The sequence below is a fragment of the Anabrus simplex genome, chromosome 3 (assembly GCF_040414725.1).
Source record: "Anabrus simplex isolate iqAnaSimp1 chromosome 3, ASM4041472v1, whole genome shotgun sequence".
NCBI classification, from domain to species: domain Eukaryota; kingdom Metazoa; phylum Arthropoda; class Insecta; order Orthoptera; family Tettigoniidae; genus Anabrus; species Anabrus simplex.
Genome location: NC_090267.1, coordinates 215207119 through 215225258, shown reverse-complemented (window position 1 = coordinate 215225258; position 18140 = coordinate 215207119). Strand labels below are relative to the sequence as shown.

The window sequence follows — 18140 nt, the reverse complement described above, 5'->3', positions numbered from 1 at the left end:
AGTTACTTATACTGCAAATTATACCTATTAGTAATACTATTAAAGATAATCTAGATATCACTAGGTATAGGCCTATAAACAATACTTGTTAATAGCATATAAAAATATCGTGTAATTGCCGTGCAGATGTCAGCACAGGGTTGAGTGGAGTGGAGATTTGCGTCAGACCATTGTATGACTCGGTCAATCAGGAAGTATTGCTTGATATCTTGATAGAATTTGAAGTGGACTGGAAAACAGTGGAAATTATCGAGCAAACTCTAACACAGGCACATTCAAAAGTAAAATTCATGGGAGAATTTTCCAAAGAGTTTTAATTAAAACAAGCGCCGTACAAGGTGATGGACAGTCCCCAGTTTTCTTCAATTGCATGTTAGAAAAGGTCGTCTGAGAATGGCAAAAATGAATTAGCCTGGGAAGGGTTACTGAATACAGTTCACGTTGGAGGCTCATAAGACGGTGTGAGAGTCAACTGCGTTGCCTTCGCCAATGACCTGACAGCTGTGGATCAAATAAACATACTAATAGTACAGGTAGAGGAAGCTGGCCTCCAATTTTTTTTTTCGAGAATAAAAGTACATAATCAATACCCGAACAGCACCTCACACTTAACAACACAGTATCTGTACAGTTTCAGATATCTTGGTGAGATAGTGCATATGAAAACGAGTGAGAAAGAAGCTAACAAAAGTAGGCGAGAGAAGACAGTCGCAGCTTTTCGTAGCACGCATGTGCAGTACAAGGAAAAGGCTGTCGCAAGAAAAGCTAAACTCAGGCATTACAACACAGTGATCAAATCCGACTGTCTGTAGCAAGTGAATGCCTCAGAATAACAGGAAAGGCTGGAATGAGAGAAGCAGAGAAGCATGAACGCAAGATACTCCACAAAATAGTGGGTCATAGAATAAGAGATGGACAGTATAGACTTCAAGGAAGAAAGTATATTTACAAGGATAATGGACGGCTGATGGAGACAATAAGGAAACGACGGCTGAAGTTCTACGGACAGCTGTTCAGGATGGATGAACCCGACTAACAAAACAGGTTTTTTAAGTATTGGACAACAGACCTAACGTCCCGCATAAGTGGTTCAAGGAAGTAAGGAAGGACCTCAAGAGCGTGGGACGGAATAATGAGGACATCTCTAACCGATAAATATACACATCAGTGATAAACAACTTTAAGGGCTTCCACGATGAGAAAAAACAGAAAAGCGGCTGGTCAGAAGAGAGAAGATAGGCGGCCAGAGAAAGAATATAACGCTTTTGGGCTGCAAAACAAAGGCTTCCAAAAATACCTTAGAGTATCTTGACGTGGTCTCTAATGGCCCTAAACAAGAAAGAAGAAGAAGAAGAAGGAAATATATCACGAACATCAGTGAATCTACTCTTACTGCATATGTAGCAAGGAACGATCAAGAAAACCAACGGGTTTAAGTACCTGGGAGAATGGCTAGAACCCAATCTCTCGGAAGGAGCAGCATTATAAACTCGAGTAAACAAGTTCGAACCGGCATACCAACTTACCAAGAACATCTACAATAAAAAGTGCCTCTCCCGTAACACTAAAATGAAGCACTACCAGACAGTCACCCGCCCTGAAGCCTTATGCTTCAGAATGTCTAATATCCAACAGGAAGGGAGTCACGGACAAGCTCAAAATCCAGGAGAGAAAAATATTGGGGAAGGTATTAGGACCAGTCAAGAAACGGAACGAATACAAAAAGCGATCCAGCCAAGATATCTATACATACTGTGAAAAAATCACGGACGTGGGCAGGAAGAGACGCTTAGATTTTTATGGATACGTCTGCAGTATGCATAATGCCAAGCTGACCATCTAGCTTCTTGTTTACTGGCAAAAGAGGAATACCAAGTCACCATGAATGATGGAAGTAAACAAGGATCTGCTGGAACTGGGAGTAACAGAAAGTGACTTAAAAGTCCGGACATCTCTCAGAAGGTTGCTTAAAAAAATGACGTTCCAGAATAAATGACCGAAAAGTAAAACAGTTACCCTCTGGACAAAGGAGAGGAAGGAACAACTCACCCAGAAGATGCGCAAACATCAAAATCTACCACAAACGCAATGGCTAAATATCGTGGTCCTTGGGCGGCCTATATAAAACACGTAATAGTAGTAGTCATAAAAGAAGAAGAAGAATTAGCGCAATAACCCTGAGCCCAAATTATGTGTTTGTTTGATTTTCGTTTCCGGAACACTTTCGCAGAGAACACAGTGAACTTCATTGGTATTCCTCGTTATTCTTAAGAGCATCAATAGTATGATAAAGGATATTTAAAGAAAGATGAACCATAATATTGACAATCCGTGAAATATCAAATTTCAGTCAGTATTCTGTGACCAATCATAACTTGAAATATATATTGGCGGAAAATGAAATCCGAACACCAAGAAGACACTAGTTTAAAGGAATGCAATTTAGGTTAAGCAATTGTCTAAGTAATATATTTAGTGTATTTGAAAGTTTCAATGGTTCAATGGTTTAAGTATGCGAGAGAAGACATGTGACATATTGGTACATTCATAACCGCTGTAGTCGCCACTATTTTGAATGTAAACTTGTAAAATTGCTTGCGTTGTTTCGTATAGGTACTATATGTCGTTTTGTGGGAAGAAATTCCACGCTCTTTTCATTTGGTCACTCAAGTCAGCAACGTTCAATTCTTTTATTGGCTGACGCTGCGTTTGTCATCCCGTAAGGTCCCATACGTACTTAATGGACGAAACATCCGGTGATCTCGAAGGCCAAGGCAACATCCTGACACTCTTCAGAGCACGATGGGTGACAACAGCGGTGTGAGGACGAGCATTATCCTGTTGGAAAACACCTCCTTGAATACTGCGAATGAATGGCAACACAACCGATTCAATCACCAGTCTGACGTACATATTCGCTGTTAAGTTTCTTGGGATAATCATGAGAGTGCTCCTGGTGTCAAAGGAAATCGCTCCCCAGACAATAACTCCTGGTGTATGTCCAGTATGATGACGCCGTAGACAGCTTGGTTCCAAGCGGTTACCTGGCCTTTTGCTTAATTATTATTATTATTATTATTATTATTATTATTAATAATAATATTATTTGTTTTTACGTCATACTGACACAGATAGGTCTTACGGCGACGATGGGATAGGAAAGGCCTAGGAGTGGGAAGGAAGCGGCCTTGGCGTTAATTAAGGTCCAGCCCCAGCGTTTCCCTGGTGTGAAAACAGGAATCCACGGAAAACTCTCTTCAGGGATGCTTACAGTGGGGTTCGAACCCACTATCTCCTGGACGGAAGCTCACGGCTGTGCGCCCCTTTCCGCACGGTCCTCTCGCTTACAAACCGACGGCCATCCCTGGCACCAAAACAGAAACGATTATCATCTGAGAGTACAAGAGAACTCCACTCCACCCTAGAGTGACCTCAAGCTTGACACCACTGAAGTCGCAGTTGTCAGTAATTTGGATTTAGTAGCATGAACGTTACAGGGCACCTGGACCCTCAAGTAATCGATTTGTTAAAGTTCGCTGTGTCACGCTGGTGCAAAATGAAGCTATAAAGGCTACTGCAGATGCAATACGACCCACCGCAGCCATGCGGCCAATACGGCGTCTTTCCTCTCCGTAGTGGACCGTGTGCGGCTGAAACCCAGTCTTCCTGAAACAATGTAACTGAAAAGGGTTTAATTTACATTTGAGTCGACACTGGAAAGTATGGCTTCCTTCCTATAAAGTATTGAGGCAATATCCTCCCGTGATCATTGTTGCCAACACCGATGCACTGTGGTTTATCCCTGCCAAGTCTTTCTACAATATCGCGGGAAGAACATCCACCTTCTCGTACCTTTGATACGCGGCCTTATTCAAACTCAGTACGCTGCTGATACTCCCTCCTTCGTCTCCTTAAGGCAGGGCCTCTCAGGGTGCATGCGCTTGGTGCATGCACTGTACACGGTGCAAAAGAAGACTGCGCTTGGTTGACCAGAGTGCAGCCCCCACTCCTCGATTTGGAGCAATAGCGCTGTCTCTCTCTTTTCCCACGCTTGTCTCGCTCGCTCTCCCTGTCTCCCTCTTCCTCACTTGCTCCGTAGCGTTCCAAATCCGAGCCGAGTTGAGACGAGTTGAGCCGAGCTTAGCCGAGTAGCCCAGAGACGAAGCGTTGGTCCGAGTCGAGCCGAGCGGGAGCGATGCACAGTGCACGGAGCTCTTGCGCCTCCATTTGCACGCGTGAGATTTTGGGCGTTTGAGAGGCCCTGCCTTAAGGACATGTTTGACTCACTCCCAGCTCACTACGTCAACACCGAACGATGACTAACGCTCACGAAGTGTACTAGCGCGCAGATGTGCAAATACGCCTCCCGAATTTCGTTTATCTAGCACAACTCCTTGTGGTTTTGTTCAAACGTTTAAAATTGTGATTTCACTATCCGCCAGTGTAAGTAGAGGAATTTATGGTTTTGTTCAAACTTTTAAAAATACAGTTTGTAAAACGTTCCAATTAATTGTTATACAAACACTCTAAACGCCTACCAATTCTTATCACTTTGAATGTGAAAATTTTCCAGACAAAAGAACGCCTCTCAAATGAAAACCTCTTTCATCCAATCGATCGCTAGAAACATATCATGCCAAATTTCTTAATTTTATTGTTCCGATGTAGTAGAATAAGTAGACACAGAAGGTAAATTAATTTACTATCTAACTGTGACTTGTTAGTTAACCAAGTGCCATCTGGAGAACATTTCTATGTATTGTCTAATGATTATTACGTACGATACGGGATAATTCTGGTGAAATGCTATAACGATATAGGAATCAGACCGGCAAGGATTTATCACGTCATCGCTACCACCACATTGCGACACTGTATGCGACCATACGTTGTAGCATTGCATGATGCAATATTTCATTTCAAGCATACCATTCCGCTAAGGCATCTTCAGTCACTTCCTATTTATTCTTTTTTCATGCGAGGTATAATGTTATTCTTGAGATTAGTTCTATCAATTAACAAAGTATGATTTGGCCTGTACACTCAGATTAGGTATACGAAAGTCAGAAGTAGATTTAGTTCAAGTTTATAAGAAGTTCCTAACTCCTTTACTAAATTTACAAACATACTAACCTGAATTTAAATTGAAAATATGAAAATTAATATTTATTCAATAAAATACTCAATCGTTGGACCTTGTACTCACGCTTGGTTCTTACCTGGTTGCTTACACATCCGTTATTTGAAGGGCGTCAGCTACAACTCAGTGCAGATATAAGAGAATGAGATTCATGAATATCTCTAGGGTGTGGGGTAATAAGCTTACTTTTGACAACATACCATATAAGTTCTGAGAAAAGGAGATTGGCGTTCGGTTCCCCATCAAATTTGAGGTTATCTAATTCTGTCATTGAAATAATACGATAAATTCATTTGATAGAACAAAATATATTATTTAAATTGTATAGAAAAATAGTAAGTCTTGCTGAGATAAAACAGATGAGAATATAAAATTATGACATTGCAACTGAAAGAAACTAGGCATGAGTTTGAATTCTTCTTGACCGGACATTTAACAATTATACACGAAATTTATCCCTCACTGGTTCACTTGACTGTACCTTCAACACTTTGAGTGTAATTACGATGTATTCCTTTGAATTGGTATTTGCTGTAGATGTATTAAGCCCAATTTGGTGATGTATGCTTTTTGTTTCACTGACGAATAAGTATCCATGTGTTGACTTCTTGGTAAGTCTGTCCCATATGACTTCATGGAAAATCAATCCTTCTATGACCTCGTGGCAAGCCTATCCTGTCCAACTGCACTGACCGACTGAGGCCTCACCTTCCACTTGACTCCATCACTGTTCGCCATCCACTTGACTAATAACTAATGACCGACTGAGGCCTCTCCTTCCTGTTGACTCAATGACCGACTGAGACCTGTTCATCTCGTTCACTCAATGACTGTTCACTTATCCATTTCACTTCTTCACTGTTCACCTTCCGTACAACTTATGATTGACGCTACAATATGCAGCCAAATCATATATACTCATTGGTTGACACACCTACGCAATCTCCAGAAATAACTATGATCTACTCCCACCTGGCCCCAAATGTTACATACAGTACAATGGTGAAACCGCCGGCGGCACCCTAGGTATTTCCAAGAAAGTGAGCTCACCGCTAAATGCTCACGATGACGTAGCAATGACTCGGCAGATACTCCAGCAGTATTTCGCAATGTTACAATGTCACAAGTTATTGCACACTCTACATCCACATCTGATATACAGCAACTCGTACTGTACATGTTTTTAGTGTTAATCTACACACACGTATATATATATATATATATATATATATATATATATATATATATATATATATATATATATATATACATTTAACTACAATCACGCAAGCAACAAGCATTGCAGAACTGAATTGAACAATAATAATAATACAATAATAGTAATCTTACAGATAAAATAATAATAATAATAATAATAATAATAATAATAATAATAATAATAATAATAATAATAATAATACCTACTGGAAGAAAAATTAGACAAAATCCCCAAACACCATGTCAAGCTTCTTTTGGGCGACTTCAATGCCCAACTAGGTCGTGAACAGAAGTACAAGAAAGTTATAGGAAATTACCCTGCTCACAAAAGAACCAATCCCAACGGCAAAAGACTGGTGTCCATTTGCGAAAATCACAACCTGCAGGTCATGTCGACCCAATTTCGCCATCTACCCAGAAAGCCAATGACATGGCGTTCTCCCGTCCAAGCACTCGGAGAGTTCCAAATTGATCATGTTGCAATCTCCAGGAGAAACAGCCCTGAGATTATGAATGCCAAGGTAAAGAAAGGCATCAATGTGGCCTCAGATCATTATATGTCTCTTATCAAATTCAAACCAATTCCCGCAAACACAAGGAAGACAACCAAACAGATCACACGCTTCGACAATGATAAACTTCGGCAAAGGGTCGAGGAGTTCCAGGAGAAGGCTAGACCAAATGACTGTGACTTTAACAACGCCAAAAGTCTCCTTGTTGAGGCCGCCAAAGACGTTGCAGAAATCAAGAGAAGCAAAAAGCATGCCTGGTGGAATGGTATCTGCGAATCAGTCCTCCAAGAAAGACTCAATGCGTGGAAACAGTACTACTCTACAAAATCAGACAATGCTTGGGAAACCTACAAAACCCAACGTGCCCAAGCAGCTAGGGTGTTCAGAACTGAGAAACGTAAATACGAAAAATCTCTCATTGAAAAGATAGAAGAAAACTTTAGGAAGAATGAAAGCAGAGAGTACTACAGAGCCTTCAGACGCAAACTCACTGGCTATAAACCACCATCTCTATGCTTTGAGCGAAAGGACGGCACACTGGCTACGTCAAATGAAGAAAATTGCAGCATTCTGGTAGATTACTTCAAGAATTTACTTAATTGCTCTAAACCGCAAAGCGCCATTGAGACCAAGGAACCCTTACTCAGGTACCCAGGTTCCAGACCACCCGACAGAGATGAAATCAAGCGCCACATTGCCCGTCTCCAAAATAACAAAGCGCCCGGGGAAGACTCAGTAGTAGCAGAACTATGGAAATATGCCCCAGAGGAATCACTTGATGTCTTGAAAAAGCAAATAGAAGAAATTTGGAACAAGGAGACCCTACCCGAAGATTGGAAAATAGCTTTGATCCATCCATTACACAAAAAAGGCAGCATGAAGAACATCAACAACTACAGAGGAATATCTTTGCTACCCGTCACTTACAAAATTCTATCACTTGCCATCCTGGAGCGTTTGGAAGCACAAGTCGAACATCAAATAGGTGAATACCAAGGAGGGTTCAGAAAAGGTCGCTGAACAGCTGAACAGATCCAAAATCTCAAAACGATCATCAGATATTGTACACTAAGGTCCAAGCAGTATGTGTCTGTCTTTGTGGACTTTAAGAAAGCGTACGACTCCATTGACCGGGAAGTCCTGCTAAACATCTTAAATGAATTTGAAGTTGATTTGAAACTGCTGGTATTAATTAGAGACACCCTGACCGATACAAAATCCAAGGTGAAGTTCCACGGATGTCTCTCGCATTCCTTTGACATCAAAACAGGAGTCCGACAAGGTGATGGGCTATCCCCGGTACTCTTCAACTGTGTTCTTGAAAAGATCATCAGAACCTGGCGGATGAGATTACAGGAAACCAACTACAGTCCATTGAGAATAGGAACCAAATCCAAGGGGATCAAAACAGACTGCTTAGCATTTGCCGATGATATTGCTGTTCTCTCAAACGACATAGAAACCGCTAGAGCTCAAGTTGAAATTTTAAAGGAAATTGCCGAACAAACTGGTTTGCAGATATCGTTTGAGAAAACAGAAGTAATGACTAACATCAAAGAGGCTCCACCAAAACTCCATACAAAATACGGGGACATCACCCGAGTAGACAAATTCAAATACCTGGGTGTGATCATCATGAAAAATGGACTGGACAAAGAAACACTTCAGGAGCGAGTACGCAAACTGGAAATAGCCTACCAAACATCCCGCACAATCTACAACAAAAAACGCCTTTCCCAAAACACCAAGATACGTCACTATGAAACAGTTCTGAAGCCAGTAGTTCTATATGCAGCCGAAACCCTGTCTCTAAATGCCAACAAATGACTCCTTGAAGAACTGGAGAAAAGAGAACGCAAAATTGTGAGAGGAATCTTGGGATCAAAGTACAGAAATGGAATCCATCAAAAGAGATCCAACAAGGAAGTCTACAGCAAAATAGAGAAAATTACCGACACAATCAGAAAAAGACGGGCACGATTTTACGGTCATCTGAAAAGAATGGACGGAAGAAAATTAACTAAAGAAATCTTTCACTTTTTTGATTCAAACCCCAAAACCACAATTCCTAGGTTTAGAAACACCAAAGAAGACCTGCAAATGCTACATATCTCAGCTGAAGACGCCCTTAACAAAGATCTCTTCCGCAAGAAAATATTGACGAACGGGCTAATCCGAGACGAGCAACCGTAGAGAAGACACGGTGCCCCTTGGGCAGAGGAGCGTAAGCAGGCCCACTCACAAAGAATGAGGGAAATTTGGGCTCTAAAGAAGGCCAAGTTTAGTGTCATATGCAACAAGACTTAACATGGTCCTTGATGGCCCCAGCGAATTATATAATAATAATAATAATAATAATAATAATAATAATAATAATAATAATAACAATAATAATAATAATAATATTAAAAATACAGATATCACCTTGTAACGGGATTTAAACCGTTACTTTTTTTGTTAGTTGTGTATTGATTTACTTGTTTGCTACGAAATCATGGGTTATCGGAATTCCTAGATATTCGCCATTTAACTTCAGCGATAACCAGGTTCTGCGCTAAGAAGCATTATTGTGGGGACCAAACTGGGAAAAGTCTATTTACTTGTATTACGTACCGGTATTCATTATTTATTTTACGTCGCACTAACGTAGGGAGATCTTCTTGCGACGATGGGTTAGGAAAGAGCTAGGACCGGGAAGGAAGCGATCGTGGCCTTAGTTAAGGTACCAAAACCAAAACCCATGGCTTCGAAAGGCCATGACCTACCAAGCGACCGCTGATCAACCCGAAGGTCTGCAGATTATGAGGTTTCGTTTAGTCAAGTCGACGAATCCTCTCGGCCGTTATTCTTGGCTTCCTAGACCGGGGCCGCCATCTCACCGTCAGAAAGCTCCTCATTTGTAATTACGTAGGCTGAGTGGACCTCGAATCAGCCCTGAGATCCAGGTAATAATCCCTGACCTCGTCGGGAATCGAACCCGGGGCATGCGGGTAAGAGGCAGGAACGGAAACCGTGAAAAAACATCTTCAACACTGCTAACAATGGGGTTTTAATCAACCGTAAACCGAATGCAAGCTCACAGCTTCGTGACCTAAACCACATATTCACTCTCTCGGTTTTCTAATTTCTGAATAGTAGCTGCATCGAAAAGGTAAGGTAAGGTAAGGTAAGGTAAGGGTGTATTCTGCCCGAAGGAAGGTCCGAACCTCCGCAGAAGTGTGTCTGAGCCGGAGTTTGCGTACGGTAGCGTGGCCAGTTCCTTTCTTCTCGTCCATTCCCTCACCCCCACCAACAGTGCGTGGCAACCCATCCAAATCTTGACAACGCCCAACGTTGGTTAACTTGGGAGATCTCAAGGGATCCGGTGTTTCAGCACGGCTACGGAAGTTGGCTCATCGAAAATATGTCCACAATAAAATTGTTGTAAATTATAACATTCGACTTTGTATATTGCATTTAATTCTTTTACCGAACTATGAAGAATAACGGAGATATTTTAGAATATTATATTTTTTATAAACATCCAATTATCTGTAAAAGACCTTTTCCATACAACTGCATCTAACAGAAGTATAAAATAAAGTTTGTAGAACCCTAAATTTCCAATATATTTTGCCCCGTACTTTGTTTCCGTACATTCTTTCATTATTTCTTTCTTAATCTGCTTACCCTCCAGGGTTGGCTTTTCCCTCGGTCTCAGCGAGGGATTCCACATCTACCGCCTCAAGGGCAGTGTCCTGGAGCGTGAGACACTGGGTCGGGGGATACAACTCGGGAGGATGACCAGTACCTCGCCCAGGCGGCCTCACCTGCTATGCTGAACAGGAGCCTTGCGGGGGGATGGGAAGATAGGAAGGGATAGACAAGGAATTGGGAAGGAAGCGGTCGTGCCCTTAAGTTAGGTACCATCCCGGCATTTGCTTGGAGGAGAAGTGGGGAAACCACGGAAAGCCACTTCCAGGATGGCTGAGGTGGGAATCGAATCCACCCCTACTCAGTTGACCTCCCGAGGCTGAGTGGACCCCGTTCCAGCCCTCGTACCACTTTTCAAATTTCGTGGCAGAGCCGGGAATCGAGCCCGGACCTCAGGGGTGGCAGTTAATCACACTAACCACTATACCACAGAGGCGGACTCCGTATAAACTGTGAATCGAAATACTAAGGAAATTAAATATTTGTTTTAAAGCCATCAACGCTGACATAAAAGTATCAACAACTAGCTGTTACCCACGGCTTCGCTCGCGAGGATTTAGTAATTTGATAAAAATTACTTGTTCCTCGGTACTGCACTAAGACATTATCCCTAAAGTCTAAAAACTCACCGAAAAATTGCATTTCATTCACCCCAGAATCTCTTTGTAAACCACATTTGTGGCATTACATTTTGGGGCTAAGATGACCAGGCTACTGGCAGACATATATCTGGAACATGGGACATGGAACTCTATGTGTGAGAAACGGACCTCTTTTATGTCGAAAGAAAAAGGTATTCTTTATTTCTGAAGGAGATTCCAAATACCAAATTTCACGTCTGTAACATCTTAATTTTTGAGTGATAAGTATCCTCATAAAGAAAATTCAACTCCTTCTTCACTTATTTTCGATCTCCAGCTTAAGTTGGTTTTCCGAAAACAAAAAGTACGTGTTTCTTTACTTTTAAAGGAGACTACAAATACCAATTTTCACGTCTGTAACATGTTACGTTTATGAGATATAATGTAGATATACTCATAATAAAAACTGCCCACCTCCTAGGCTGAGTGGTCAGTGTCGAGGTCTTCGGTTCATAGGGTTCCGGCTTCAATTCCGGGCTAGGTCGTGGTTTTTAATTGCGTGTGATTAATTCTTCTGGCTCGGGGACAGGTTGTTTGTGTTTGTCCCAACATTATGCTGTTTGTGTTTGTCCCAACATTATGCTCTTCATATTCACTCAACACACCACATTACCAACCACAACAGGAACACACAGTAGTTATTACATTCCTACACATACGGTTGCCGTCAGGAATGGCATCCAGCCGTAAAACGGTGTCAAATCGACATGTGTTACACAGTTCGCACCCGCAACCCCAGAGATGTGGGTAAAGCGGTAGAAGAATATGATACTCATTTTGAAAATTCACCCGCTTTTTTATTCTTTTCACCCCCTTAAGTTGATTTTCAAAAAAAAAAAAAAAAGGTGTTCATTTTTAAAGGAGATTCCAAGTACCAATTTTAACGTCTGTAACATCTTCATTTTCTGAGATATATTCCTTTTGTAATGTGGGTTAGTGTGGTGCCATATGTCTGCGTAACGGTTGCTTTTAGGGCCTTAAAACATGGTTTTCAGGCCCTTTAGGCTTTCCGAGTTTTGTTCTTTGCGTCAAGGGGGTTAAATGGAGCTTTGTCTCGTCCTTGTACGAAAAATTCGATTTGTTTGCCTATATTAGCCTATTATTTTTATATCCCCCCCCCCCTGTGGTCGCCCACCTCGAATTGTTTTGAACATAAAATACAGTCCATGTAACTTAGTGGCAACGTAGCTTGCTATAGATGATGTAATTTTTAAAACCGGTTCAGTAGTTTTTGAGTTTATCCATTACAATACAACTTTTTTCTCTTTATCATATTAGTATAGATACATCAGTGACGGACAACGAAGCTTGTAAACACATCTATTTAATTTTCCTTCTTTAGCAAGTTTTCCGAATAATGTGTTAAGCATTTACGAATATAGTTTTCATAGTTAGTAACATGCAGTAGGCCAAACAGGAATAAAAATTTGGTTAATTGATACTTTTTTATGCAATTTTCAGGTGCTAGAAGAATTCGGAGCTAACTTGGACATTCACTGCCTCAATCGTCAGAATGTTATCCATATCGCTGCATCTAGTGGGAACGCATCAATGCTGGAAGAACTTCTGAAACGTTCAAAGCTGCAGTCTTTATATCGCTCCGTTCTCCAGACAAAGGACGTTGATGGCCACACGAGTTTGATGCTCGCGGTAATGACCGGGAATTCTGAGTGTGTAAGAGTGTTACTCAAGCATAGTAACAACAAACAAGAAATTTTTGAGGAATTCAAGTACAACCCATTATATCTCGCAGCAAAGTTGGGGCATACTCACATTGTTCAGCTACTTCTCATGTCGGATGATTGCATGAGTCTGAACTTTCCTCCAGATGTTGATGAAAAGCTCACCAGAAAGTACGCCCAGAATGGAGAAATTTACTTGGAAGATCTGTTAATACTTCATGGTGAAAAAGCTTGCGTACTGATCAACAGCATTTTGCAAGACACTAACAGTGATCCCAGAATATCCCTTAAATTACAGAAATATACTGAATTAATTACACGGCACAGAACTACCTGCCTTCACCTTGCAGCACTGTCAGGCTGTGTGAAAACTTTAGAAATATTCTACTCATGTTACGCAAACATTTCGTTTGGAAATGTCACTATTATTTGTAGTGACATAGACAAAAGAAATGCTTTGAACCAAACCCCGCTTCATTTAGCAGCATCGACAGGCTCTGTGGAATGTGTCAGATTCTTAGTGAAGAAAGGTGCAAATTTAGCTGCTACCGTAAGTTCTCCTCGTAGGTTCATTCATAAACGGGAAACATCTGCTGTAAGTATTATATTAGGTCATGTTCCCAACGGAGAACAAATACTTTCAGACGCGCTGGACGAGTGCATCACTGTAAAGGGACAAGTTCTAGGACATCAAGACATTTTATTGGACTTCTCATTACTGTGCCCAGCAGGAGAGAAAAGACTTATGGTTCTTCAAGAAATGTACAAGTATCGAGATACGAAGGTGTACCCACTTCTGAAACACCCTCTTGCTCAAGCCCTTATTTACCGAGAATGGAACAAAGCAAAGTACTCGATACTCTTAACCATCCATTTCGTTTCGTATTTACTATACGTCTGTTTACTAGCGGTATACTTCCTGGTCATATCTGATGACTTCATTCGTAGTGTTGTAAGAACATTTCTACTTTCTCAGTGTATTTTCATGTTGATAGCATTGTTCCCGTTCCAAGTGTTGGGCATCAATTCCAAGACTGAAATTCTCTACAGAATTACCACAAAACTTTGTCCTCATGTTCTAACTTTCGTAGCGCTCATAATGAATTATAAACCACTTTCTAGTTTTGCTCTGATATTTTCTTGGTTAGCTATTACTCATTTCTCAAACGTAATTCCTTTCTTAAGTTATAAATGTGCCCTGTTCCAATTCATCACCAAGAAGCTACTAGACCATATAGTTGTGTTCATGTACATCTTGACTGGATTTAGTGTGACATTCTATTTGCTTTACCATGAAGATGAAGACTCAGCATTTAGGACTGTATGGGAGTCAGTGCTTAGTACCACAGTAATGTTAATGCAGGGTGACCTCAGTGGTACCCCTTTATTCAAGTCAGCCAACGAGACCACCATTCCCCACGACGTTTTGGTGAGTACAGTATTACATTACAAGTAGATGATTAGACATATACATATTGAATTTAATTACTTTCCAGTGTATGAGTTGCTGTTACGACGCAAATACGGCACAGAATTATTCAAAATACGTGATTACAGAGGAAATATTTGCGGTATGATTTAGATCACTGGTTCACAAACAGGGCTGGTAGTGTGGGGAGGAGGGGGCGGGAGGACAAGCTCAACAAGGGGCGTGCGAGATTTTCTAGTAGGCATAGACAGCCTAAACGGAAGGAAAGAAAGACATGTGGTGTGCAGAATTGAGGAATTAAGCCAGGCCTACATCATTAAAACTTGTGAATGAGAGAAAGTTTACTTCATTTTAAAGAAAGTGAAAGTAATGTGAATTGATATAATTAATTTAAATACATATTTATTTAAACTTATCTTCTGGCCAACATTTTGGATTTGAAATAGCAACTTCATATTGACACCTGCTTGAAGTATATTTTTACATATTTCGATTTAGGTTCTTGTCTCAATCACACATCCTAGATTTTGTGAAAATTAATTTCTATTCTATTGTGACTTTCGAAATACTACATTATCATAAAATATAAATATTTCTAAAAAATATACTTGTAATAAAGGTGAGAGTGAGATGGAATTTTCAGATCTTACAAAGAGCGGTACGAGATGGAAAATTTTGGAACAGGTGATTTTGATAGTTTACTAAACTGAAGAGTACAAGTGATGACGTCAGTGAAGGGCGCTCTAACACATCCAGTCACTCGATGAAAGACGTGCACTATTCTTATCATGTCAATTAGTTTAAGATATGGGTTTTAAATGCATTTCACTGCCTGCAGCATACACAATGAAATATTCGTTGCAAGATTTAAAATATTGTATTGCTGGATTACATATGGCCTCAAGAGCGCATTGGATTTTTAAAGAGTTCTGCGATGGTAATGTGGTTCGTTTTATCGGTACTTCAAAAGTAATCTGCTATCCAATACGGTCGGGTAACAAAATTCCCACAGCTCCATTTGCTATATATCTGTCATAAATTTCAGTTGTTTCGTCCAGCGAAACCGTAAGTTCTAGTCTTGAAGTGCATTTTGAATCTGAATTAGGGCAATGTCTTACGTAATTATATCTTGGTGTGTACTCTCGTGGAGCTCTATTGCTTGTGCATTTTTCATAAACAAAGTGTTTATTTTCGATTGTAGAACTGCCCCTCCAGTTAGGTTACCCGGTGCCAACTAAACTGATTGGCAGTAAAAACACAACACAGGACAAAGATCCAGTTGAAAGGAACAAAACGGAAGCGTGATAAACACTACACACCCAGAAAACACCAAAAGGAACATAGTAAAAGGCAAACTTACCTCTAGGTGGTAGAAAAAAAAACAAGTGGATCAAGCTACCAACCGACAGTGTGTCAAATAAATGTTGCGTGGAAATAAAGACAAACTTTCTTTTTTTTTTAAATATATATAATTCATGAAACTCAGATTAACAAATAAAAAAATGACATCCTCGTAGTTAGTAAAATTAGAAAAAGAACTAGGTACCAGAAACTAAATAAAATCAGATGACATAGGATTAAAATAAGGAGGCCTTTAAAATTCAAAGAGATTAATTTAAATTAGGTAAAATAAGGGAGGCAGACCTCACTTAAAACCACAGGAAATACACAATTAAACTCAAGAAACACCCAAAGATAAATTAATGAAAAATCATTTGAAACCGCCGGTCGGTAAGAAAATAATGAAAGTAAATTAAATGGTACCTTGAGTTTGAAACAGACCAAAATTAAGAAATTAAAACACAAAGCGCCAGTCGGCAAGAAAGATATAGGCTGCAGGAAGTATTACAATCACCTCAACCAGTTTACTTAGTAACAACCACCAAATCATTTATCAGAGGATTCCATTTGGAAAGGATACTTTGTTAAAAATAAGAAAATACAACCTTCTTGGTTCACCGTTATTCCTTGAGAGGTTCCTACTCTCTATCCGTTTCACATCAGCAAACTGGGAACCATTAATACAGTGGGAGTTCCAGTCATGGGATGCTAAGTGCTTTTCATAATAAGTTACCAAGGGAAAGAAACCCACCACTACAAACATAGAAGGAAAAGGGAAAGAGAGCAACTGGGGTGCCCAAGAAACAGAAAATACACAACGGGGTGTCAAAAATACTGAACCAACATCAGACAGGGTAGTCTCCCAACATTAAAAATCATCACCAACATCATTCCATTCCAAAATCAACATCCATTACCCCGGCAACAAAAGCAATTGTTAAACCATGGGAGAACCAATCCCGATGGAAGGACCAACAATGGCACCAAAACAATGGAGGCCAGAAGGGCAAAGACCATACCCAAAACACGTTTAAAGCCCAAAAAAAATAAAGGATAATAAATTAAAATAAACCAGCATAGCACAAGTAATCCCTATCTCCCACGTATTACCCTACTTTTAAAAACCAAAATAATTTCAGAGCAGCAGTAACATCATTACGGTGTGATGATGATAATAATAATAATAATAATAATAATAATAATAATAATAATAATAAAAATTTTACACCACTGCTTTTCTTTGGAAATTACCCCAAGTAACACTTAAATTCCATTACGAGAAATGTAATACACTAGGTACTCTGAATTAACAAGGTCTTTTCAACCCGATACTTTGTTTTGAAAGGGCACTATAATTTTACCCAACAATGAAAAGGACCACATCATTATAATCGAACGCACAACTTTGATAATTAATGTTTCCTCCGAAGAAATCACACGAACAGTTCACCGCCGATGAAAATACCAAAATAACAAAGGTTGACTTACAGGTTGGTTGCTTGCTCAATCAGTAGTATGATTTATACATGGCTCGGCCATGTGCACTTTACCAGTTGGAGATCTTCCTTCGCAGCATATTAAAAACAATCACTCACTACGAGGTTACAAATTGAGAACATAAAGAAAATATAATGAGGGTGTGGAGCACATCCCCACATCCTTATGATTTACTATCCACCGTCCATGATGCTATCCCAAAGCATTGCTTTGAGCTCAGAACGCCAACGACTTTTTGCCATGATTCCAAAGCAGCAACTGCTCGCTTCGCTTCCCTCTCTCTCGCCAGAGAGAGTGTCTACATCAAGATGGCTGACACCAAGCGCTGATTGGCCGGAGCAGCTTCAAGGTGAAAGGGGATAAATAGTTCCCATTATAGCCGTAGATAGCGGTAACAATCAGAGCTCACATGCGCTCGCAGAGTTAAACATGAAAATTGTGAGAACACCGTTCAAAGCAGAAGAAAATTACAATACAGTTTTCTACACCGTAATAGGCAAACACAAAACGTTGGTGGAAAGGAGACAAAACGAAACCTCGGTTTCAGAACGTAAAGTTGTCATGTATCTTCACCGAACACAAATCTCTACAAAATTCCTTTTAGTTTTCTAGATATGATGTTGAATTTAAGTAAACTTCATCATCACGGGAGTTAATGTCGTCATAGTGCATTTTTCTGTTAGAATGTCTTGTAAAGATTCTACTTATGTATACTCTTATATGCCTCTTACACAATTTGCAAAATATAGTTTTACCTTCTTCTATACGAAAGTAATTTTTATCAAATTTTTCAATAAGGTTTTCGCGGCAGTGTTCTTTTCAAGATAGTCCCTGTAGTCGCTGTACACTTTGTGATGGTTTGTCATCGTCCGGTGTTGACGTTGTGAGTTAGATGTGAGTCGAACATGCCTTTAAGGAGACGAAGAAGGCAGTATCAACAGCTTACTGAGTTCGAACGAGGCCATGCAATAGGGCTACGAGAGGGTG

The 18140-nt window shown here is 40.2% G+C and overlaps 1 protein-coding gene across 2 annotated transcripts in view; it reads left to right on the top strand.

Moving 5' to 3' along the window:
- LOC136867165 (ankyrin repeat, PH and SEC7 domain containing protein secG) overlaps positions 1 to 18140 on the top strand; it is a 147768-nt gene that overhangs the window by 89527 nt on the left and 40101 nt on the right. The window contains exon 1 of one of the 2 annotated variants that reach the window (XM_068227042.1): positions 13618 to 14315. The exons of the other annotated variant lie outside the window; for it this stretch is intronic. Within the exon in view, the coding sequence (XP_068083143.1) occupies positions 13632 to 14315 (684 nt within the window). The 5' untranslated portion in view covers positions 13618 to 13631. Of the gene's footprint in view, positions 1 to 13617; positions 14316 to 18140 lie in introns of those variants that run through there. 2 annotated transcript variants of the gene reach the window in all.